The sequence below is a fragment of the Nematolebias whitei genome, chromosome 5, assembly GCF_014905685.2.
Source record: "Nematolebias whitei isolate Nwh7 chromosome 5, NemWhi1, whole genome shotgun sequence".
In the NCBI taxonomy this organism is placed as follows: Eukaryota; Metazoa; Chordata; class Actinopteri; order Cyprinodontiformes; family Rivulidae; genus Nematolebias; species Nematolebias whitei.
In genome coordinates, this window is record NC_056502.1 from 1,429,752 (window position 1) to 1,455,730 (window position 25,979).

The 25,979-nt window shown below is 45.8% G+C and overlaps 1 protein-coding gene across 1 annotated transcript in view; it reads left to right on the forward strand.

Moving 5' to 3' along the window:
* Window positions 1–171: 171 nt before the first annotated feature.
* The window catches only part of selenbp1 (selenium binding protein 1), a 28,977-nt gene continuing 3,169 nt past the window's right edge, over window positions 172–25,979 (forward strand). Inside the window, exons 1-10 of the mRNA XM_037676674.1 lie at window positions 172–242; window positions 691–744; window positions 13,959–14,071; window positions 14,289–14,474; window positions 23,037–23,157; window positions 23,457–23,639; window positions 23,903–24,084; window positions 24,311–24,389; window positions 24,464–24,585; window positions 24,671–24,763. Coding sequence (XP_037532602.1) covers window positions 239–242; window positions 691–744; window positions 13,959–14,071; window positions 14,289–14,474; window positions 23,037–23,157; window positions 23,457–23,639; window positions 23,903–24,084; window positions 24,311–24,389; window positions 24,464–24,585; window positions 24,671–24,763 — 1,137 coding nt within the window. The 5' untranslated portion in view covers window positions 172–238. The remainder of the gene's footprint in view (window positions 243–690; window positions 745–13,958; window positions 14,072–14,288; window positions 14,475–23,036; window positions 23,158–23,456; window positions 23,640–23,902; window positions 24,085–24,310; window positions 24,390–24,463; window positions 24,586–24,670; window positions 24,764–25,979) is intronic.

The following is a 25,979-nucleotide window of genomic DNA, read 5'->3' on the forward strand; positions in this document are numbered from 1 at the left end:
CACTGTCCCTCCTCTGGACATGTCCAAACCATCTCAGTGTGTCCTCTCTAACTTCATCTCCCAGTTCAACCAGTGCTGGACCTACAGGAGCTCGTGAGTTAATGTACTTTCGGTCCCACCCCTCTTTTCTGATTGGCTGCTTCGCCACACAGAAAGGGAAGCCCCGCCCCTCATTATTCTCGCTGGTCCAAAGTTTTCCACGTCCGGACGAGCAGGGTCGGGTCAGAACCAGAACGTCATGGGTGAGTCTTTCCGAGCTGCTTCGGGTTCTTTCTTGAATCAGATGTTTTTCTAATGGAGTCAACTTTGACTGAATGTGCGTGCGCGTTTCCTGTTTGCGCAAGCATGTGCAGTCTGGTCGGTCAGTAAAGCAATCAATCATGACGGAGCTAATCAATAACTAATCAGCTGTATGTGCGTGGTGCATTCAAGGACACGACGAGAAAGAGGTTTTTTGTTTCAAAGTCCAAACTGAGATGAAAGGTGCCGCTACTGATCAGTGATTGATCCGGGACACAGGTTCTGGTTCTGTGAGGCCGTGGCCTGGTCCGTCAGGCCCCTGGAGGCGGGTCAGGACTGGTTCTGGTTGCTATGGTAATGCCTGCCTTGTTGTGGCCCCTGGGGGCCGACAGAGTTCTGCTCTGGTCCTGGTGACGGTTCACTGACTTGTGGCCTGGTTCTGTTTTTCAGCCAAATGTTCCGGATGTGGACCTGGGTACCGGACCCCACTGGACGCCATGAAGGGTGAGTCTGGACCCGCCTGTTCAAGGTTGAGGAGCGTGAAGTGCAGAACCACCAGACTGAGGAACAGCTTCTACCCTGACGTGGTCTCACAAATCCCTAACCATCTGCTCACACAGACTCATGTTCCGGCTGCTGATTAATGCACCATATTATTTATTTTATCATTTTTTAAATATTATTTCATGGTATTATTGTCTAATAAACCGTCAGGGTCCACCACATGCTCTGAACCTGCACTGGTCAAAGTCTCTAACGATGTTCTCATGGTCTCAGACAATGGACTGGTGTCTCCACTGGTCCTGTTAGACCTCAGTGCTGCATTTGATCCAGTTTTGGTTTTGAACCAGTTTGACATGACTGTCACGAGGAAGAGGGCCGGCTCCAGAGGAGGGGGCGTGCCAAAGACACCATCTTGGCACCAACAGAACTGGTTTGTGTTTCATGCTGTCTGTCTTCATACCAATCTACAGAATGGACGGTTAAAGCAGGATTGTTGCCGACTATAAACTTTATTGCAGCAGTGTAGAACTACACAACAAGCGCATCTCCCTAGGCCCCCCTCCGCCTGTGTCACACCCAAATATATCCCCCTGGGAACATAACCTGTACTAACAATCCACTTGTTACATCCTTTCTCTTTTTATAGTTGTTCTTTTTCAAAATGTAACATTTTCCTTATAAACAAAATAAACGTATTTTACAGAGCATTCAGATTTAAACATAGACACTTCCAAATAGTGCATGTAATTATATTGGCAAACTAAAAATACAATTATATATCTTCCTAGGTCTCAAGTGCACATTCTGTAAAATTATATTTTGATGATACATTCCTTACAAAACTAATGTATGGAATGAATAGCTCCTTTCACACCTTTTCCTCTTTCCCAGTGCAACAATAACCCAGAAACAAACAGAAAGTGGTTAAACATGTCATTTGATGTAGTGTAGTCCTTGAAATGGGCCGGTTTCTGAACCTGACGACCAGACCTTGTAGTAGCAGGTCACCAGCCTGATGACCACGTTCATCAGCTCCCACAGTTTGTGTGTTTGTCCCCGGGTGTTCGAATGTTCAGGTTGGACAGTAGTTGTGCCTGAGATGACCACCCGACTCCAGCTCCACCTCATAGGATCTGGGACTCTCTGGTCTAATCACTTTAGCTGTTTTCCAGGTTTTATAAAGCTCCAACGGCGTCTCTTTTGTAGGAAGAAGGGTCCGGGTCCTCCTACTGAGAAGTCTCTGTGCTGGACTTGAGGTGAGACCTTGGCTCGGTGTGTTGCGATGGTCCAATAGAGCCAAGTATGGATCCTGTCCAGCTGTTGCAGCTTTCTGCACGAGGAGTTTTGCTGTTCTCACAGCTGACTCTGCTTTTCCATTGCTCTGTGCGTATTCAGGGGAAGATGTTCTGTGTTGGAATTCCCACTTTTGGCTGAACTTTTTAAACTCGTGATGAGAATTGAGGTCCGTTATCTGAGATGAGCACATCTGGAATCCCCTGACGAGCAAAGTGTGCTTTCAGTTTGTGGATCACCGTGGTACTTTTGGTGTCTGGTAGAAAATCAACTTAAAAAATTTGAATAACCGTCCACAATAATCGGGAAGTCCTTATTGGGCCATGAAAACAGTCTGTTCCTACCTGCCCAAGGCCTGTAGACCGTGTCGTGTGGATGTAAAGTCTCTTTGTTGTTTGGGGTCCACTGACCTGCACATGTCACATTTGGAGATGAATGTCTTTATCTGCTCTTTCCCCCTTGGACACTTTTCCATCCTGAAAGCTCAGCTCATCCTGAAAAGTGAAGTGGTGTTGAATGTGTAGCTCCACGTGCTTCTTGTACTTTGGCCATGCTGTCAGGATCAACTTAACTTCCTGCAGCTTTGAGTCCTGTGTTGTTGCGTAGCGGACGGCTGTCGGTGTTTCTGCAGAGATGGTAGGACATCATGTTAACTGTCTCCGACTCTGTGACCCCCTGACTGTCGGGTCAACAAGCTCTGCTTGTCCGATAAATCATGTCTCGACCAGGCACATGATGGATCACATTAAAATCATATTTCTGCAGCCTGAGCTTTCTCTGTGATCTCTTTGGTGCACTAACCAGTGGTTTTCTCACAGTATTTCCCAGTGGCTTATGGTCACTCTGTACAGTCACTTTTCTACCATAAGTTTACTGGTGGAACGTTTCTGTCCCCAACACCATGGCCAAACGTTCCTTTTCTATCTGGGCATAACCCCGTTCTGTGTCGAAGCTGCTCCTGGTCCTGTCTCTGAAGCATCACATCGCAGGGTTAGCTCCTCATTTGGATCAAAGTACTTGAGTAGTGGTGCATTTGTTGTTTTATCTTTCAGCCTTTCTAAAGCTGTCTCGTGCACCTCTGTCCACATGTTCTCTTTGTGTGCAAGTTGTCTCAACACTTCAGAAAGATGATCACAAAACTTTGAAAGGTAGTTTAGCACACCTACAAGCCTCTGTACACCTGTGGGCCTCGGCAGCGCGCGGACTGCCCGTACTTTCTCTGGGTCAGCTCGAAGGCCTTCTGCTGTTAATAAGAGTCCAGTGGAGGGTACAGACTCTCTCCTCAGCCTAAACTGGTCTGCTTTGAGTTTAATGTCTCTTTGTCTGCACCTCATTAGAAAACATCTGAAGTTTTTGTCGTGGTCCTCGTCAGCTTCCTCCTTTGTGTCTCCCTCACCTGTAATCGTCTATCATCAGCGCCCCTGCTACGCCCTCTAGTGCTTGCACAAGTTTCCTTTGGAAAACTTCTGGAGCTGGGCTCATGCCCATCGGCATCCTGAGCCAACGGTATCGTCCGAATGGGGTTTGAAACGTGGTGAGATAACTGGACTCTTCGTCCAATTTGACATGCCAGAATCCATGTTTCACGTCACAAACGGTGAATACCTTGGATTTTGAGAGCCATCAATGGTCTTCTATTCCCTGGCTTTCTGCACTGTGTGACCTGTGCTGAGTCTGTGTGCATCACACTGTGTTGGTCATGTTGCAGTTGTTGTTGTTATCCATTATTGTTTCTGTTGGTTTCTACTTTTTGGTGTCCTGTTATGTAATCTGTTGCTGTGTTCTTGTTCTGTTTGTCCCTGTACAGCACTTTGGTGTGCTTTGTCACTATTTAAAGTGCTTTATAAATAAATTGGTAATGGTGGGGAGAGGAAAATGGCTCCTTTTCAGTGCTTTGTTTGGTTTGGGGTCTACACAGGTCCTTGGCTTTCCATTTGCCTTCGTCACTGACACCATGCTGCTTATCCAGTCAGTGCTGCGCTCCACAGGTGCTATGATTTATTTGCTCTCCAGATCCTTAAGTTCCTCCTTGATGGGAGCCATCATAGCAACAGGCACTCTGCGTTTGGGCAGTTTTACTGGTGGTACACTCTTTTATCTAGTTCAATGTTGTACTCGCCTCCTAGGCAGCCAACAGCTGTGAAAACACCTCTAAATTCAGTCTTTATTTTGTCCATGTTCATCCGTTTCTCACTGTTGTCCAGCATTTTATCTGAACATTGTGTTTTCACTACACTGTCATCACCAGAACGTTCTCGTACTGTACTTTAATCAGCTTCATGGCTTCACTGGCCTCTCTGGATCCTGTCCTCCTGGTCCACCACTTGAAACTCCAGCCTGTTCAGTTGATTATTTCTTGGATTTCAAAGTTTTACTTTACATTTACCAAGTGGTCGTATCTTACTTTTGTTGTACTGACAAGTACTTTCTCTGTGTTTTCAATGGTGAGTTTGGGTTCACCAGTATTGGAATAACTTTACATGTAGCGCCACATCTATCTGAAAACTGACAATTTCTTTCTCCATCAACTTCCTGTAAAGAGATGTTGACTTTTGCTGTGTGTCCTTCACTTGGTTTATTGTCTCCTGGTCTTCTCTGACATCTGTTATTGTCATAATGTCCTCACACGACTCGCTTGACTCTGAAATTGTGTGTACCCGTCTGCCTGTCCTGCTTTTTCCATGCTTGGATTTCATTTTGCAGCAAAGTGGTTCTCTTCTCCACATTTCTTACACTTTTCCCGTATGCTGGACATTTGTGTTTATTTTTCTCATGTGTGTCCACACAATTGACAGTGAATCTCATCCCGTCGGTCTCGTCTCAGACTCTTTTTCGTTGCATGTATTTCCTCCACCACTTGCCCTTGTATGGTTTTGCTGTTCTTTGACAGTTCAGCAGCTCTGCATAATTGCATGCACTTGTCCAGAGTTAAGTTTTCTTCTCTTAAGTCTTTCTCTCATGGCAGAGCTATTTGTCCCACAAACAATGCAGTCCCTTATTAGTGAATCCTTAATGTCGCTGAAATTGCAGGTGTTGGCCAATACTCTTAAATCCATAACACATCTGTCAATATTCTCATCCTGTCCTTGGTCTCTGACAAAAACTTGTAACGCTCGACAGTCTCAGACTGCGATGGTCGTCCAACGGTGTCATCAGTGAACTCACTGTTCTCCTCGCAGCTGTAGAACCGCTCATCAGTGTTGTCTAAAGTTCTCCCCCTTTCTCCAAGAAGGTAGTTGAACACCTTCACTTTAGTGGTTTCCTCTGCGTCGGGCACAGTGAGGTCTATATACAGTGTAAACTCCTCTTTCCAACTTTTCCAGGTCTTTGCTAAGTTGTCTGAATCCAAAGAAAGTGTAGGCGGCGGCCTGAGACCCTCCATTGTAACATCTGTTGTTCTTGTCTGCTCCTTCTTCGTCTTCTCCACAATGACCAGCTGCTCCAACTCCAGGGCTAGGCTAACAAGTTAGCAACACTTTTAGCTCTTCATGGCTTGGCACAAACTTATTTTGGCTGACTTCACGACCGCTGCACCACGTTTCATGCTGTCTGTCTTCATACCAATCTACAGAATGGACGGTTAAAGCAGGATTGTTGCTGACTATAAACTTTATTGTAGCAGTATAGAACTACACAACAAGTGCATCTCCCAGGGCCTCTCCTCCTGTGTCACACCCAAATATACCCCCCTGGGAACATAACCTGTACTAACAATCCACTTGTGGCAGTTTGTTCCACTTTGGAGTCAGCTGTTTGGAGGAAGAATCAGTTTTGTGTTGTTTCCTTCACTGATGAAGCCATCTGGATGGAAGGTGAAATGTTTCAGCAAAAAAATGAACTGTCCAGATGACCTGACTGAAAATAGTTGGATTTGATACAATCACAATATTTTATTAGAGACTTATCTGAATCTGACTCCCCCGTTTGGTCTCGGAGACAGGCCGACTATCAAATTTCTCCTGGGTCATGGGTAACTAGGGATAAAAGATTAATCTGTTCCTCCATCCTCCCCCCGTGAACATCATCTCAGAACTGTGGCCGATTTGAAAGACGCTCGTGGACAAAACTCAACACCTTGTCGTCACATGCATGTGTAATGTGCTCATGAATGTGCTGCTGGTAGAGTTTGTTGATGTCTCAAATCATGTCAAGATGTGAAGAGATCTTTTTTATACCACCACTATCCTCCTCATGGTTCTTCCCATTTTCTATCCAAAGGTATTCTCATAAAGAAAAGGGGCCGTGCTTCTCAGCAGCAGCAACGTGCACTCCGTTCATCTTTCGGACGACTGTACGAACATAATTCCACTGTATATATGTATACGTACAATGATAATAAAGTTTATTCTGATTCTATTGGGATTACAGGAACAGCTCTAAAATTGTTTAAATCGTATCTATCTGATAGATTCCAGTTTGTAAATGTAAATAATAAATCTTCTTCATACACCAAAGTTAGTCATGGAGTTCCTCAGGGCTCAGTGCTTGGGCCAATACTCTTTACTTTATATATGCTTCCATTAGGTAAAATTATTAAACAGCATGGGATAAATTTTCATTGTTATGCTGATGACACTCAATTATATTTATCCATTAAACCCAATGAATCCAATCAGCTACTTAGACTACCAGCATGTCTTAAAGACATAAAAACCTGGATGACCCTTAATTTTCTCCTGTTGAACAGACAAGACTGAGGTTTTGGTTTTTGGACCTGAGCACCTTAGGAATGAATGTTTCAGTCTTTCTCCCTCCTTAGATGCATTAATCTGTCCTCCAGCTCTAATGTTAAAAATCTTGGTGTTATTTTTGATCAGGACATGTCTTTTATCCCCCACATTAAAAACGTTACTAGAACCTCCTTCTTCCACCTGCGTAATATCACTAACATTAGAAACATCTGATCTAAAGATGATGCAGAAAAACTGGTCCGTGCATTTGTCACGTCTAGACTGGACTATTGCAATGGTTTATTATCTGGGTGTCCAAATACTTCTTTAAAACGTCTTCAGTTGATCCAAAATGCTGCTGCCAGAGTCTTAACTGGAGTTACTGGGAGAGATCACATCTCTCCAGTTTTAGTTTCTCTCCATTGGCTCCCTGTCAAATCCAGAACTGAATTCAAAATCTTACTTCTAACCTACAAAGCCCTCAACAACCTAGCTCCATCTTACATTCGAGGATCGAGATCTTGTTGTAAGAGCCATAAATATTTAGATTATATATTTTGTGAAATGCCTTGTTTTTTTAAATTTTGCCATTTTTGCCATTAGTTCAGGTCAACTTTATTGTTAAATTTAGTTTTATTTTGAAAAGGCTTACTTCCTGTTTAGTGTTCGGCTAGAGAAAATACAGATGGCAGAAGGATTGCAGAAGGCGAAGCGATAGTTTTTGACCGTGTACACCGTGTTTTCTCTTTTAGAAAGAAAGACAAGAAACTAATAGATTTTGGATCGTCATTTTTTTCTTAGATAAAGATTTGTTGTTAAATTCACGGTTTTGCTCGCGTCCTTTACTTTTGCACGAGTGCTTATAGAACGACACAGATGTTGGATTTGTTGCCATATCATTGGTCAGAAACTGGCTCCAAATGGAAAAAAAGGTCATTCAACAGAAAGAACGGAGTCGTGGATGCTGCTGGAAGAGGAGAGGTTAAGAGCCGTTCTCAAGATGGTTGGTGTGCTGCAAGTAGCTGTCCTGCTAACGTGCTAATGGAGGAAACCTCCGTTCAAAGTCGTTTACAACTTAGAAGAATTTAAGCTTATGGAGTTCAGCAGCTTCTTGTGAATATTTTTGAAAGCTGGTTTGGAATTAATTACTGGACATTGTTGCGATGAAAAGATGGAAGAAGAGCAATTGTTGCTGCACCAGATGCAGCACAGGAGGTGACCACCAGGGGGGGCCATAGCACACAAAGGCACTTAAGAGAAGCTCCACAGGCTTAATGGACAAAGAACAGCAGAAATGTCTCAGATCACAGCTAAGATGAAGGAAATGGACAACATGAAAAATAATGAAGAGCATGTTGATCAAGTGGAATCAGAAACGCAGCAAAGTGTTTACAAGCTGCATGAAGAGTTCATACTGCTAAATAACGATGTTGCACAAACACTACCTAAAGCCGAAGTTAATGCAGATCCGTGTAACTGGCATGAGTCAGGCAGCTGTTATTAAGCAATTGTTGCTTGGGACTGAAAGGTGGATTCAAGAACGTAAAAGAACTGTTCAAAATGAAGAAGAGGTTACTGCACAGGACGGTGTTTCTTCATCGTCAAAGAAATGAGAGCAAATCTGGTTCAGTTGTGTCGAGCACTAGTGGCACGCGTGGAAGAGGAGGCAGCAAGAGCAGCTCTCCTGGCACAAGCAGAGTTGCTAACAAGATGGTATGGTATATAGATCTTTTCTCAGAGCCTTTGACAATGCTCCTGACGGCAAGACTCAAAATGAGAAAGATGAGCTCTTCTTTCTGGAGCAGTACACGTATGGAGAGCCACAAGATCTGGTGAGAAGCTGTGAACACCTGACCCCAGAGAGAGGTCACAGAGAGCCAGGAAACTGCTTCATAAGCAACATGGTGGTGATTTGCAAACAGCCTTGGCTTACATTGAAAAGGCTTTAACATGGCCACAGATACAGACGGGTGATGTTAAGGGCTTAAACACTTGTTCTCTCTTCCTGACTGGCTGCCGAAACACGATGCAAGATGTTGACTATGGAGGAGATGGATGACCCGACGAGCACGAGAGCCATTCTGCACAAACTGCCTCATGAGGGAGAAATGTAGCATTTGAAATGCAAGAGAGAAGAGTGAGGTTCACAGACCTGGTCGATTACATGGAGACGAGCAAAGATCATCTTGGATCCTTTGCTTGGTGATCTCCAGAAAGTTGGTCTGTCTATGAAACTAAGAGGAAAAGGCAGTTTTGTAAAGAAGTCGAGGGAAAGCACCACAAGAAGTAGCAGCTTTGCTACAAGTGTCGACACAAGCAAACAGAAATGTTTACAGTCCAACCAGGTCACAAAGACTGACGATGGCCAAATATCTCAGAATTACTGTTTGCACTGTGACAAGAATCTCACTCTTAACAACTGTGAGATGTTCCAGAAGCAAACGCACGAGGAAAAGGTTGAATATTTGAAATCCAAAGGTTTGTGTCTTGGATGCCTTGTTCCCGGAAACATCCAAGCATCCTACATGTGCAGAGGGATGAAAAGACACCGCCCAAAAAAGACCAGAACAGCACATGTGCAAGTCAGACCATCGATGCTGTAGGACAGGAGACGTGTGGACACACTGGGGCCATGGTTCCTGTAAAATAAGGATGGAGACATTCGTCTTTATTGACCCTGGCAGTTCAGTGACCTTTTGCACAGAGAAGATCATGAGAACACTGAACTTAATATACATATACGCTTTTTATATTTTTATACCACTATACTATAATTTAGGACAGTATCGTACTTTTATTTCATTTTAAGCTAATGTTTATGAAATGTTTTAATGTTCAAAGGTTATTGTTGCACCAGGGGTCTGACAGTAATGTAATTTCAATCCTGTGTATGTCCTGTACATGTTGCACTTTGGACCGTAAAGTGACTTTGACTGAAGAGGAGAGAGACGGACATTTTGCTCCAAACTATGGGACACGAGAAGCTTGTCCATAGTCACATCTGTCAGACCTGGAAGTCGTGGATTTGAAGAGGAACGATACATTGACACCCTCGGTGTTCACACAACATGAAATTCCTGTGAAAAGGGAGAACATTCCTGATAAGAAAGACCTCCAGAGGTGGACGTATTTGGATGAAGTGCACCTTCCAAGCATTAAGGCAGAGATTGACCTGTTGATCGGTGCCAACGCCCACAAAGCTATAGAGCCGTGGAAAGTCATCGGTAGTCGAGGAGACGGTCCATATGCAGTAAAAACTGATTGGATGGATTGTCAGGGGTCCTGTAAAGGGAGAAGATCACATGCAGCACAGTGAGAATGAGTTGTAGAGTCTGCCATTAGAATATCAGTGGCAAGTATGGAGGATTTGCTGACGCAGCAATATAGTTCTGACTTCACGGAGCGCAGCTGTGGAGACAGAACAGATGTCACAAGATGATCTGCAGTTCATGAAAGATGTGTCTCGTCAGTTTATTGATGGACATTTCTGTACAAGTCTCATTTAAAAGCAAGACTCAGAGAGCAGAGAGCCATCAATCTCAAGAAAAGACTCCTGAAGAACCCTGAGTTTCTTGCTGACTGTGAAGCTTTCATGTATGACATCATAGCAAAGGCGTATGCTGAAAAGGTGCCTACAGACAGTCACTGCACCAAAGGAGAAGTGTGGTACATCCCACGTCCCGGCGTATCGGCCAAAAAAGAAGAAAATGCGAGTTGTTTTTATTGTGCAGCGACATATCAGGGAGTTTCTCTGAACAACCAGTTCCTCCAAGGCCCAGACCTCACAAATACCTTGGTTGGAGTGTTGACAAGGTTTAGAGAGAAGGTTGCATTAATGGCTGATATAGAAGCAATGTTTTATAATAATAATAAATAATAAAGTGCCATGTGTTGCCATCAGTGCTTGCTCTCATACAAAGATGAAATTGACTCTGCATTTAGTCAGAGAGTTTCTTTATTGTCATTCGCACCTCATGTGGTACATGTGGTGGAGCGAAATTATGTACACAGGGTCCCAGTTACATCCAACAATAAAATGTCTAAGAAAAACAGTAATAACATCTAAGATATGAACTAAGAAAAACATCAACTAAATATACACTAAGCACTCATAACATAAAACATTGAACATCAGCACAAACATGAACATGAGTCTGTGAGCAGATGTGCACGCATGAACACATCAACATTGAAACAGATCAGCAGCAACATGAAACAGATCAGCAGCAACATGAAACAGATCAGCAGCAACATGATGTGATTATTCTGGTTAGAGATTCATGAGTCTGACAGCCTCAGGGTAGAAGCTGTTCCTCAGTCTAGTGGTTCTACACTTAATGCTCCTCAACCTCCTTCCTGAGGGGAGCGGGACAAAAAGTGTGTGTGCTGGATGAGTGTGGTCCTTCATGATGCAGGTGGCCCTCTTCCTGCATCTGGAGGTGTAGATGTCTGTGATGGTGGGGAGACGGACTCCAACATCTTCTGTGCAGCCTTCACCACTCTCTGCAAAGCTTTTCTTTCTGCAGCTGTGCAGCCTCCATGCCACACGTTGATGCTGGAGCACAGGATGCTCTCCACTGCACACCTGTAGAAGGAGGTGAGGACTGAGCTTCCAGACCAGCTCGTCTCAGCCGCCTGAGGAAGTAGAGTCTCTGATGATCTTTCTTCATCAGGCTGGTGGTGTTGTTGCTCCAGCTGAGGTTGTTGTTCAGGTGCTCACCCAAGTACTTGTAGCTGGAGACCACTTCCACTGCAGATCCTCTTATGTTCAGGGGGGTTTAGATGTTTTTGTTCCTTCTGAAGTCCACATCTTAACCCATCACACCTGGGATACACCCAGGTGGAGCATGCAAGCGCCCGCTGGCTTCATCAAAGTTGGAGGTCGACTGAACAAATCAGCCATGCCAGAGGAAGCCAGGTGCCCAACTGTGTTGCACAAAGAGCGTCACATTAAGCTGATTCTGCAACAGAGTCATCGTCAGAATGGTCACTGTGGAAGGAACCAGCTGGTTGCAAAAGTCAGACCCGATACTGGATACCAGGATCGAACAGTCGCCCGCACAGCAATATCAAAATGCACCACATGCGGGAAATTCCATGCAAAGCCTGCAGTCCAAAGCATGGCAGACCTATTGGAGGAGCGTGTGCTCCCAGACAAGCCTCCATTCACACATGTGGGACTGGACTATTTTGGACCGTTGGGTGTAAAAGAGGACGCAGCATAGTGAAGCACTATGACGTTCTGTTTACGTCTTGCAGAGAGCAGTTCACATAGAGGGGGCACATTCTTTGGATACCTCATCATCAGAAGGTTCACATGTAGAAGAGGTCAAGTTTCTACCGTACGGTCAGACAATGGAACTTGGTGCTGAGGAAGAGCTCAGAGAGGCCCTGGCAGAGCTTCACCGCTCCAAAATAAGAGAAGATCTGATGCAAAAGAGCATCTCATGGACCTTTAACAGTCCAACTGCCTCCCATCAAGGTGCATTATGGGAAAGACAGATTCATACTGTTGGGAAGGTGTTAAACTCTGTTTGGAGGCCGCAGAACTTAGATGATGATGATGGCCTTCACACACTGTTATGCAAAGTTGAAGTAATCATAAATGATCGTCCTTTGACTGCTGCATCAAATGATCCAAATGACCCCAAATCATCTTCTGTTATTAAAGAAGCAGCCAGTCCTTCCTCCAGGCCTGTTCGACAGTGATGATGTGCCACGTTGAAGATGGAGACACATACAATACATGGCCGACTTGTGTTGGTCCAGACGGACACAGGAACACCTTCCAGCGGTGGCAGACTCAAAGGAGGAACTTTGTGCCTGGAGATCTTGTGCTCACTGTTGACAGTTCTGCCCAAGAAAAGCTTGGTTGTCTGGAAGAATCCAAAAGACCTTCCTGGACTCCAGAGGAGTTGTGCGACGAGTTCAAGTTCAGACCAATCTAGTGTGTTGCATAGATCTATAGGTTTGTTACAGGAAACACGACGAGTCAAGAAAAGACTCCTGATGGACTTAAAGGCAAAAACCCTGATAGATTTTTAGGTTAAAAGTTAATAATTCACGTTAATTGATAGTTATGGCTCTTTTTGAGTTGTACGGTAATTGTTATGCATCCTGCCTTTACACTTAGGGGCCGGAATGTTGGAGCCATGCATAAGAAATATTTAGATTATACATTTTGTGCCTTTTTGTTTTTTTAATTTTTACCATTTTAGTAAGTAAGGTTAATATTAGTTCAGGTCAGCTTTATGGTGAAATTTAGTTTTATTTTGAAAAGCCTTACTAGAGCTGCTGCCTCTCAGCGAGCAGGTCCCTGGTTCAAACCCCGGTCCAGGGGCCTTTCTGGGTGGAGTTTGCATGTTCTCTCCGTGCATGCGTGGGTTTTCTCCGGGTACTCCAGTTTCCTCCCACAGACCAAAAACATGCATGTTAGGCTGATTGGTAACTCTAAATTGTCCCTAGGTGTGAGTGAGAGAGTGAATGGTTGTTTGTCTCGTTTGTCTCTATGTGTCCCTGTGATGGACTGGAGACCTGTCCAGGGTGTCCCCCGCCCCTCGCACAGTGATTGCTGGACATGGGCACCAGTGACCCCCGTGACCCAAAATGGAAGAAGCGGGTAAAGATAATGGATGGAGGCTTACTTCCTGTTTAGTGTTAGGTTAGAGAAAATACAGATGGCAGAAGGACTGTATAAAGCGGAGCGATACAGTTTTTGATCGTGTTTCCTCTTTTAGAAAGAAAGAAAAAAAAACATTGATTTTGGATCGTCAATTTTCTTAAAGATTTTTTGTTCAATTCACTGTTTTGCACGAGTGCTTATAGAATGACACAGATGTTGGATCTGTTGCCATAACATCTAAAAAAAAATAAATCTGGTCCTCTGGACATTCAAAAAAAACCAAAACAAAGCAAAACAACAAAAAAGTAGAAACGTTTCGTCTCTCGTCCGAGAGACTTCCTCAGTCTGAGGTGCTGTATTCAGCTCAGTCTCTTAAATAGCACCTTCTCAGGGTGGATCAACCAGTTTTGCTGCTGACAACCAGAACCAGCTGATCACATGCTCAAGAAGGACCATCAGCCTAACAATGGATCATTAGCACCTGATGGCTGTTTACTGTTTTAGGTTCAGAACATGAAGCAACAGCCCTAAGTCCTCTTCTGGTCCCATCAGAACTCTGCACTGGTCCAGGTGTCCTGGTACAGTCCAGGTGATCAGAACCTGTTTGTTCTTGTGGTTCTGGTCTGCAGGTCCTCGGGAACAGCTGGTCTACCTGCCCTGCGTCTACCGCGGCACCGGCACCCAGAAGCCGGACTACCTGGCCACCGTGGACGTGGACCCTGAGTCCTCCACCTACAGCCAGGTAGACCAAAACCTGATCCTGGTCTGGATTCTATCCCCCAACACCAGACCGCTGCTTCAGACTTCCTCCTCCTCCTCCTCCTCCTCCTCCTTCTTCTTCTTCTTCTTCTTCTTCTTCTTCCTCCTCTTCCTCCTCCTCCTTCTTCATCTTCCTCCTCTCAGGTTGATGCAGGAAGGTTTTGATTTGCCCTCATCTGGTTCTGGTTTTGGTTCTGCAGGTGGTCCACCGGCTGCCCATGCCCAACCTGAATGACGAGCTGCACCACTCGGGCTGGAACACCTGCAGCAGCTGCTTCGGAGATCCGTCCAAGACCCGGAACCGCCTGATCCTGCCGTCCCTCATCTCCTCCAGGATCTACGTCATCGACGTCGGGACGGAGCCCCGAGCTCCGAGGATCCACAAGGTCCGTCTGCCTGACCTGCTGGCAGCCATGTTTGTAGTTAAACTGCTGGCAGCCATGTTTGTAGTTTTTAGGGGCTCTGAAGTTGGACTTCAGATCTTGGTTTTCCTCTAGAACCGTTTTATTGTGTTCTACAAAACAACGAAAAACAACTTCTAAATGTGATGCTGACTTGTGGAAATCAGGTATTTAGAGAGGGAAGAACAGAACCGGTTCTGGACCTGGTTGTCTCAACAAGTACAGGAAGTACCACAGGAACCAACGGCTACAAAATAAAAGCTGAAGTTTGTGTGAAAACTCCAGAGAACTTTTCTGTCAGAGATCCAAGTCGTGAAGAAACGGGAGGTTCATGTTCTGTTCAGCTCCCACGGGCCTCATAAGACCAGGACCAGAACATCTGGACTGGATGAGAACAAACGTCTGTTTCAGGTACACGTTATTTCATTGGCTCCTGAGAGGGGGAGGGGCTATGTTCTCTGTCTAATTGTAATATCTCGTCCATTAACTGCCCTAGCTGAACCAAATCCTTCTTCTTGTTTGCACAATAAGAAATTATTTGACCCCTCAGGTAGGCCTTCAATGCCTCCCACACAGTACAGAGGGACATTCCTGGTGTTCGGGTCCAGCTGAGGTGTGTGGCACATATTCCGCGACTCAATCGTTGAAGTGGCTGTCTTGAGCTGTGGCCGCAAGATTGTGCTTCTCACGGTGACCATCCTCAAACTCGATGGTGGACACCCCCAGGTTAGGGAGGCCGTCAAGCTGAAGAAGGAGTCCTATCAGTCCTTGTTGGCTGGTGGGTCTCCAGAGACAGCTGAGGAGTACTGCAGGGCCAAGCGGTCTGCAGCCTTGGTGTTGCTGAGGCAAAAGCTCGGCTGTGGGAGGAAGTCCTTGGATAAAGACTCTTGGTCGGCTCCGAGAGTCTTGTGGGGCTGTCTTGGTTGACACGCCTTTGCAACATTGCATGGACATCGGGGGGCAGTGCCACTAGATTGGCAGACTGGGGTGGTGGCTCCCCTCTCCATAAAGGGGGACTGGAGGGTGTGCTCCAATTACAGGGGCATCACTCTCCTCAGCCTCCCTGGTAAGGTCTATTCAGGGGTACTAGAAAAGTGAGTCTGATCGCTGGTCCAACTTCAGATCCAGGAGGAACAATGTGGGTTCCATCTTGGCCGTGGAACACTGGACCAGCTCTTTACCCTCACTAGGGTCCTGAAGGGCTCATGGGAGTTTGCCCATCCATCCAGTCTACATGTGTTTTGTGGACCTGGAGAAGGTGCTCCACCGTGTTCCTCGGGGTACACTGTGGGGGGTGCTCCGTGAGTATGGGGTTGGGGGCCAGTTGTTACGGGCTGTTCGGTCCATATTAGGGCTGGATAATAATTTGATATCGATACGTGTCGCAATATACTTTTATTCAATAACGGTGTTATGAGTTTTAAGCACATTTTTGATATTTCGATATGATGACATCGTTTCACGGACACATTTATTTTTCCGTTCAGGTTGAAGCGGCCGCTTCAGTTTCAACCCGGACAGAAAAAGGTGCGACACAACTACGTGAGTGCGTGGTGGCGTAATGTTACGCAGAGCTCGAGTCCAGAAGGCGTTAGCGGTAGAAGGCTAGGCTAATCTCCAACGCACGTTGTTTTCACTTCAAAATGAGTTCCCATGACCGTCAGAATGTGACTGAATAAAGTTTCACAAGTGAAGAGGAAGCAGATTACATCACTGATGAGGAAAGACTAATTTAATGGTGTGGACCTGGTTCGGCTTTCTAAGATCCAATAAGCTGCAGGTTTCAGTCGGTGTGCTGCAAAATGTGACGGAGAGTCGTTCCAACTAGCGGTGGGAACATCTGACTTGTTCCATCTGAAGAGTTTCCACTCGGTAGAATCTGATGAGAGTCAGAAGATGAAGCACAATAAAAGTTTGACCCAACGTGTCCCTGAACCCCCCAGATGTTTCAAGAGAGAAACACCTGCAGCAAACGGACGTCTGCTGCACGGGTTGTTGGGTTATGTTGTTGTTTAAAGTTAAAACTATTAATATGGACAAAGTTGAGAGTTTTATGTTTATTTGACAGTGATTTCAATTTTTTTAAGGCTAAATACAAATAAAAGGTGAACATTAACTTATATGCACAGTTTGTACAGTTTTTCTGAGGCTTTTATTTTGTTTAAATCTAATTATATCTTTATCGACTGAAATTAAGAAATATACTATAATAAAAGTTTTGGCCATATCGTCCAGCGCTAGTCCCGATACACGTGGTGTGAGAGTTTGGTTTGTGTAGCCGGTAGTAAGTCGGACCCTTCAGGGTGAGAGTTGGACTCCTCCAGCTGCTCGTTGTCTCAGATTCTGTTCAGAACTTTTATGGGCAGAACTTCTCGGTGCAGTCAGGGGGTGGAGGGAGTCCGGTTCAGTGGCCTCAGGATTCATCTCTGCTCTTTGCAGATGATGTGGTCCTGTTGGAGTCATCGTGCCGTGGTCTCCAACTCACACTGGAGCAGTTCTCAGTCGAGTGTGAAGCAGCTGGGATGAGAACCAGCACCTCAAGATCTGAGGCCGTGGTCCTCAGTCAGAAAAGGGTGGATTGTTCTCTTCAGGTCGAGGGTGAGGTTCTGCCTCAAGTGGAGGAGTTCAAGTATCTCAAGGTTCTGTTCACGAGTGAGGGAAGAATGGAACTTGAGATTGACAGATGGATTGGTGCAGCATCTGCAGTATTGTGGACTCTGTGCCGGTCCGTTGTGGTGAAGAGGGAGCTGAGCGGTAAGACAAAGCTCTCTGTTTACTGGTCGGTCTACGTTCCTCCCCTCTCCTCTGGTCATGAACTCTGGTAGAGACTGAAAGAATGAGATTGTGGATCCAGGAGGTTGAAATGAGTTTCCTCTGCAGGGTAGCTGGACTCTCCCTCAGAGACAGGCTGAGAAGTTCATTTATCAGGAGAGACTCAGAGTAGAACCACTGCCCTCCCACATCCAGAGGAGCCAGTTGAGGTGGTTTGGGCATCTGGTACGTATGCTCCCTGGGCGCCTCTCTAGGGAGGTACTTTGGGCATGTCCGACTGGGAGGAGATCCCGGGGAAGACCCAGGGCATGCTGGAGAGACATCTCTCTGTTGACCTGGGAAAGCCTTGGAATCCTCCCAGAAGAGCTGGATGAGGTGGCTGTGGAAAAGATGTCTCTGGCCCTCCCTGCTCAAGATGCTGCCCCCTAGACCCGACTTCGGAACAAGCGAAAAATAATTGATGGATGGATGGATGATTGTAGATATCCGGTATGTTTGATAAGAAGTTAATAAAAATGTTGAGTTGTCCCATTTGGGAGCATACACCAAAACTAAGATCACTGGAATTGTGTATAAGTTCCCCACCACTATAACACCACCCAGCAATATCGGCATGCACACTCGAGGCTGTAAATTGCACCTGTTTACCAACTGTAACAGCTACACCTCTTGATTTAGATTGAAAATTGGATTGAAACACCTGACCAGATCATTTTTAAATAAACTTTCCACTACTTGCAGAGCGCACATGGGTCTCCTGTAAAAAGGCAGTATCGGTGTTCAACTGTTTTAGGTGTGACATAATTTTCTGGAATTTTACTGGACCATTAAAGGAGTTCACATTCCAACTCACACAGTTAACTGGGCAGACATTAGAGTAGTTAACATCCTTAACGGTGGTCATGTTTGAACAGCAAGAAATAATTTACATACAAAATATCACAAGCCAGTTTCTGATAGAAGAAACAAAATCCCCTAAAAGATTGATCCGGTACAAACCCACCCCTCTCTCCTACCCGAACACAGAGAGAACGAAAACTACTGTCAACTGAGCATCATGGAGAACACAATCCGACCATCGGGGCTCCTGTCCGCCCACATATGATATAAATAATAATTTAAAAAACATACAAAGAAACAACAACAAAACAAAAAAAATCCTACAAATATCAACATAATTATGAAATGTGCACCTAAAAATAATACTAATTAAAAAACCACTCCCATTTTAGACCAGATTTACGATAATCAGCGTGCCAGTGCTGTGCATCGCCCTCCAATACAAATAAAATGTACATAACGCCGTTAAAGGACCAAACAGCCAAATATTGAGTCAAACACAAGCTTAAAAAGCTGCTGGTTGAGGGAGGCTGATTCTATGCTTTCTTCCACTCCTTGCCGCCTGTTGCTGGACTGAGGTTCCACCTGTCGCTGAGGGCAGCGCGGACCTGAGTGAGCGTGCACCTGACGCACAAAGCACGTATCATCATTTTAAGTTTAAAATTAGGCCACAGGAAAGGTGCAGCTCTATGTAAGTTGTGGGAAATGATTTTGCACTCCAGTACTTCTGCGGTGCACAAACACCTGCTGGAGGGAGTCTGTGTGAGGACTGTGTTGCTTCAGTTTCTCATTCCAGAGGCAAACAAGGTTGATAGTGGGATATTTGTCACCTGAATTGCACAGACTGTAAGGTACACAGTGCTGGGTCGTGTCTCGCCCATCTGGAGAACAGTCTTTGAGAGCTGTGCAGATAGAACAGATTGTTTTCTATACCACACAAGTGCTTCAACAGCCGCAATGGTCACACATTTCTGTAGCATTTCCTGCAAGTGCGTCAGGGTCCAGAATCCAGACCTCAAACTTTGCACCATTCTGGCTTTGAAAAGTGAGTTCTCCCGTTTTTAGCTTTTCTTTTATACATTTTTGCTCCTTTATGTCACTTAATTGTGTGCGGGTCAAGTGTTAATCCTCAGATGTGCTATAAGAGAAGTAAAGCAGGGTGGGCGGGGCCATGCCTAATTGTTGCGCAATACGCCGCCTGCGCTACTCTCTCTTCACAGTCAGATTAACTTGTGCACTCTATTTTATTTATTTGCATTCCTCATCAGTAAATTTACTGTTACAGCCTCCCCCTCTTTGTAGATTAACATGCTGTTATATTGTGCATTATTTAGTTTGATTTCTGCTGTATGATTCATAAAACCACATCAAAGCCCGAGACCGCCCCACCCCGCCCATTAATCACATTATAACGGCCTGGTCCAGCCCTAATCCGGGTCGGTCCGGGCTGGGTATCGGGTTAGAAATAACGGCTCTAAATTGCGCTCCATTAACGTTGAAGAATTTTATTTAACTTGGAAAGATAGTCTGCTAACATATAAAAAAGTCCGGTTTGAGTTCACCCTCACCCATCTAACTCCTAAGTCGTGCATTCCTGCACGTAGGACTCGGACCATTAACCACTTCACTGCCACACGTTTCACAGATATTTATAACTCTGAAAAGATAATTCAAGCCCCAGTGTTTCTCACCACCACTGAGGAGCTGATATCCCAGTTCAACTCTGTCTGCTTAAAGACTCTGGATCATGTTGCACCTGTTAAAACCAAAAAATCTAAACTGAGAGCAGAACCTTGGCTGAGTGACGTCACCAAGGCCGTTAGGCAGCAATGCAGGAGGGCGGAGAGCAAATGGAGGAAAGACAGGCTGCAGGTCTCTTTCCAGATACTTAAAGAGAGTTGGCGCTGTTATCAGAAAACAGTGAAAGCTGCTAAATCAAAATACTTCTCTGATATAATTACCTGAAACTCTCACAACCCACGTGTCCTCTTCTCCACCCTAAACTCTGTTCTCCACCTCACTGAACCATCTCCTCTGGAAGCCTCGACTGACCTGTGCGACAACTTCCTACATTTCTTTTTGGAAAAAATTGCGACCACCCGTGCTCTCATTTCCCCTCCAACTCATGACCCATCCATCCCACCTCAATCTGTAGCTCCTTTTGACCATTTTGAACCCAACACTCTATCTTCTCTAGAGCAGGTCATGTGCAGCTTGAAACCTTCTGGCTCCCCCTTTGATGTGGTCCCCCCTCGACTACTAAAGGAGGTGTTTCCAACTCTAGGTCCGTCCATTCTTGATATAGTAAACAGTAGTTTATCCACTGGTGTGGTGCCAAAATCCTTTAAACATGCTGCTGTCCAGCCTCTCCTGAAAAAAACCCAACCTTGACCCCTCAGTCGTTTCCAACTTCCGGCCTGTCTCCAAACTCCCATTTGTTTCTAAAGTACTGGAGAAAATAGTCGAGTCCCAGTTGAAGTGCTTCCTGGAGGATCACGCCATCTTAGAGCTTTTCCAATCTGGCTTTAAACCTCTCCACAGCACTGAAACTGCCCTGCTGAAGGTCTTTAACGACATCTTCAGATCCACAGATACCGGTGATTCTGTGCTGCTTGTCCTGTTGGACCTCACAGCCACCTTTGACACCATCGACCATGAGATCCTCATTGCTAGGTTGGAGCAGTGGGTGGGCGTCACAGGATCATCCCTCAGTTGGTTCAGATCTTACCTCGCTGACAGATCCTTTTGTGTCTCCATCAAGGATTTTAGTTCCGCAGAGGCAGAGCTTAAATGGGGGGTTCCGCAGGGGTCCATCCCGGTCCCCTCCTATTCTCTTTATATCTGCTGCCGCTTGGTGCTATTTTCCGGAAACACAACACGCCCTTCCACTTGTATGCCGATGACTGTCAAATTTACTTCCCCCTAAGACACAATGGTACATGCTCTATTCAACCGCTGCTCAACTGCCTGGCTGACATCAGGGACTGGATGGCTTTAAACTTCTTAAGTTTCAATGAAAAGAAGTCTGAAGTCTTGTTGTTCCCTCCCAACGACACGATCACAAACCACTGCATCGACCTCTCCGCTCTAACCCTGTCAGAAAAACAAAGAGTCACTAATCTGGGCGTGATAATGGACCCTTCCCTGAAACTTAACAATCATGTAAACATGATCATTAAATCATGCTTCTTCCAGCTGAGGCGGCTGTCTAAACTGAAGCCCATGTTGTCCAAAAAGAACCTGGAGACAGTAATACATGCATTCATTACGTCTAGGCTTGATTACTGCAATTCACTCCTGTTTGGTATCAGTCAGACCTCCACTGCACGACTACAACTGGTCCAGAATGCAGCAGCCCCATTTTTAACCAGTACAGACAAAAGAGAACACATTACACCAGTTTTGGCCTCACTGCACTGGTTACCAGTTCACTTTCGAATCCAGTTCAAAATACTGATGTATGTCTACAAATCATTGAACAGTGTGTCCCCCCATCTCTCTGATCTGCTACAACCGTATGTCCCACCACGCTCCCTGAGGTCAGCGGACCAGTTGCTCCTCACAGTTCCAGGAACTCGTCTTAAGTGCAGAGGTGACAGGGCCTTCTCTGTAGCAGGACCAAGACTCTGGAACGAGTTACCTCTGCTTGTCAGACAGGCCCCCTCCCTCTCGGTTTTCAAGTCCCATTTAAAAACTCACTACTATTCAGTAACTTTCAACACCAGATGATCTGTGTTTTGATCCTGTATGCTCCACACTGGTTAGTCGTCATTATCTGCATCGTTTTTATGTCTATATTCTGATTTACCTCATTTTGTATTTTGCTTTGTGTGTTACCTGTTGTTCTGTCTGTACAGCACTTTGGTTGGCCTTGTTGCTGTTGTAAGTGCTTTATAAATAAAGTGGTATGGTTAAAGCCAGGGAGTAAAAATGTGTTTTTAAAAGAGTTTAAAACTGGACAGTGAAGGAGCTCGTCTGATGAGATGAGGGAGATTGTTCCACTGTCTTGATTCAGAAATTCTGGCCAACTATAGACCTATATCTAATCTAACTTTCATCTCAAAAATTCTAGAGAAACTAGTTGCAGGTCAGTTGCGTGAACATCTACAAAGAAAAAATCTGTTTGAAGAGTTTCAGTCAGGGTTTAGAGCTTATCATAGCACAGAAACAGCACTAGTAAAAGTACCTAATGATATAATATACTAATCATCTTTCAGTTATCAGGCTCCTCTCTTGTGGAACCAACTTCCAGTTTCTGTCTGTGAGGCTGACACATTGTCCAGTTTTAAAACTAGGATCAAGACTTTCCTTTTTGATAAATCCTATAGTTAGGGTCGGCTTGGGTTTCCTGAGCTGTCCCTTAGTTATGCTGCTATAGTCTTAGACTGCTGGAGGACAAACTGACCACAAGTTTCACTCTGCTGCTGTCTTTACTTACTCTGCTCAACCTGTTTTGTATTTGTAATTATTTTTTTCTATCCTTAACATGAGTTTTTGTCTTTCAGGTACACCTGGACTTATACCTGGACCTGGACCTGAACCTACATCTGGACCTGGATCTATACCTGGACCTACCATTCTGTGTTCGTCTGTCTCTCCTTCCTGTCCTCTCAACCAGCCGGTCAAAGCAGATGGTCTCTTGTCCTGATCCTGGTTCTGCTGGAGGTTTCTTCCTGTTAAAGGGAGTTTTTCTTTCCACTGTCTCCACTGTGCTTGCTCAGGATGGGAGACTGCAACGAAGCCAAGATTTAACTTGTCTGCTGGATTCTTAGATAGAGAACTTTACTAACTGGCTTTTATATGAATGTTCCTGTAAAGTCCCTGAGACAACTTTGTTGTGATTTGGTGCTTTAGAAATAAACTGAATTGAACTGAATTGCTGTTCAGAACCATCTTTAAGATGACTGACCCATACCTCTCTGGTTCTGTCTTCAGATGGTGGAACCAGTGGATCTGTACTGGAAGTGTGGCCTGGCCAACCCTCACACCAGCCACTGTCTGGGCAGTGGTCAGATCATGATCAGCTGCATGGGCGATCCATCAGGGGGGGGCAAAGGTAAGACCTGCAGAGAACTTGTGAACCCGGTTCAGATTCAGAGTAAAAATTCAACATGGACAAGTTGGTGAAGAATCAACTATCTGAGAACCTGAACTGTGACCAGCACCACATCTAACTCTGGTGACCCATAAGGTGTTATAAACCATTAGAAGGCACTCTGGTCACGTAACCTTGGAGAGTTCTATAGCGATATGTGTGGTTGCCGGTCCGAGTCCCCGTGGTTGCCGGTCCAAGTCCCTGTGGTGGTCGGTCCAAGTCACCATTGTGGTTGGTCTGAGTCCCTGATTTTGTTGCAGGTGGCTTTGTTCTGCTGGATGGTGAGACGTTCGAGGTAATCGGTAACTGGGAGCATCCAGGCGAAGCGGCGCCTTTCGGCTATGACTTCTGGTACCAGCCTCATCACAATGTGATGATCAGCACCGAGTGGGGCGCCCCCAGAGCTCTGGCCAACGGGTTTGATCCAGCTGACGTTAAAAAAGGTGAGTCATTGTGTCCTCACTGAGTCCTCACTCTTGTCCTTCCCACACTGGGAACCATAAAAATTGGACTACCAGGAGACTCACTAAACACCACCAAGTTCTTGATCCTGTTTCAGAACTGTTCAGGCCCAGTAAATGTTCTCTGGATTATACAATATAATGTCCACTTCCCATTCTGTGGAGGTTCTGATCCCAGTAGGTGTCCAGCTATGACCTCAGTACAACTTTCACTTCTTCATAGTGGTCCCCTGTTCCCGCTCCAGGTCTTTATGGATCCTCTCTGCATGTTTGGGAATGGAGCACCCACAGGAAGCTGCAGACACTGGATCTAGGAGAAGACGGTGCCATTCCTCTGGAGGTCCGGTTCCTTCATGAGCCAAGTGCCTCTGAAGGCTACGTGGGCTGTGCTCTAGGTTCATCTGTCTTCAGGTTCTACAAGACACCGGTCAGTACCGCAAGGTTCACGAAGCTCCCCCAAACACCTCCAGTGTTTTTTATTTCCTTCTGAGACGGTTCATTTTTAGGCTAATCCCACAGAATCTGCTACAGAACCAGATCCCAGCTGGTTGATCCAGTACCAGGAAAACCACAAGAACAAGTTCTACCTGCAGAACCTGAGCTCGAGTTCATGGTTCTCCTGTTGGTTCATGTTTTGGCTGTTTGTGTTTCAGGAAGGTGAGTGGGCTGCAGAGAAGGTCATTGGTGTTCCCAAGAAGAAGGTGGAGGGCTGGATGCTGCCAGAGATGCCAGGTGAACCCGAGGTCTGAGCCCTGATCTTTGACCTCCTCAGCCCCTCACCTGTCTGACTCCTCACCCCTCTGCAGGTCTCATCACAGACATCCTGATCTCATTGGACGATCGTTTCCTGTACTTCAGTAATTGGCTGCACGGTGACATCAGACAGTATGACATCACAGACCGCAAGAACCCCCGATTGGTCGGCCAGGTGTGCTGATCAAACACCTGTCTGCTGCCGATATTGACCAGGTGACCTCTGAAAATCACACAGCTCACCTGTTCATGTGTTCCAGGTGTTCCTGGGAGGAAGTATTGTCAGTGATGGACCGGTTAAAGTCCTGGAGGACCTGGAAGAACAGGAGCAGCCCAGCCCGCGCTTCATAAAGGTTTCTCTTCGAAACTTCACCTGGTTCCACCTGTTACATGATTCAATGAAACTACTATAATTTCTGGTCTATAAGTCGCTATTTTTTCCACACGCTTTGAACCCCAGCTTATACAATGCTGCGGATAATTTATGGATTTTTTTTGACGGGCTAACGAGCTTCCTGCCATCAAAACATTTAGCCTCGTCACACCCGGGCGCTCACATTTACCCCTTTTCCATTATTGACGGTCTTCACGGCTCAACTTGACTTGGCACGGTTCCAAGGCTTTTCCACTAGTAATGGTACGTAGAACTGGTCCCTTTTTTCAGAACCCTTTTCTCTGTGGTACCAACCGGGCCGAGCAGGTACCAAAACGTGACGTCAGAACACTGTCGGTCACTGATTAGTCAGGGGGTGGAGTCACTGGCTGTTTGAGAAATTTCACCACATTCGATCCGCCATTTGCAACTACTGGTGCTCAAACTCAAGAAGCTGCTGGACCTATTTTAAAGAGTTTAAAAACAATAATGACAAAACTGGTCTAACGCTGAAGTGCAGGCGTTTTTCGTGCTTGGTGGCTGACGACAAAATTCAGAGCAAGCTGGATGGAGCTCCGCCGGTCCCCCCCGGAGCCTCGGAGCCAGACCATGCAGGGCGTCATCTCCCCGGCTCCGAGCTCCGTTGGCCACCGTGGAAGATCCTCCGTGCTGCCAACTCGGGGCTTGGGCTCTGGGCCGGCCTTGCGTGCTCTGCAGGCTCCGAGCTCCACTGTTCACCACGGAGAATCATACGAGCTGCTGACTCACAGATGATCGTTGCCCGGACCCCGGCCTTGCGTGCTCATGAAGACCGAACCCCGATCCCAGCAGATGGGTGGACCGGGACGGGTCTGGTGCATGGAGGGTGGAAACGATTTTTGAAAACATTTTATGTATAAAAAAAATTATGTATGTATATATATATTTTTTTTTATCAATGAAGATGAAAATAAATAAACGGTGCCGGCTTTATCATGAAATCTTTAGGTTACTGTCGTAACTCCGGTTCTCTGAGTAGCATGAGTGAGTGTCTCACGTTGGGAACGCCCTCGGCGTGACCTCCTCAGAAGCTTCTATTACATTACACCGACCAGGAGTGGCTGGAATAAGCCTGTCAGTGCCAAGGAGGGTGGGGGGTGGGGCCCTCCTCTATATGAAGGGCGGGGCCCTCCCCTATATAAAGGGCGGGGCCCTCC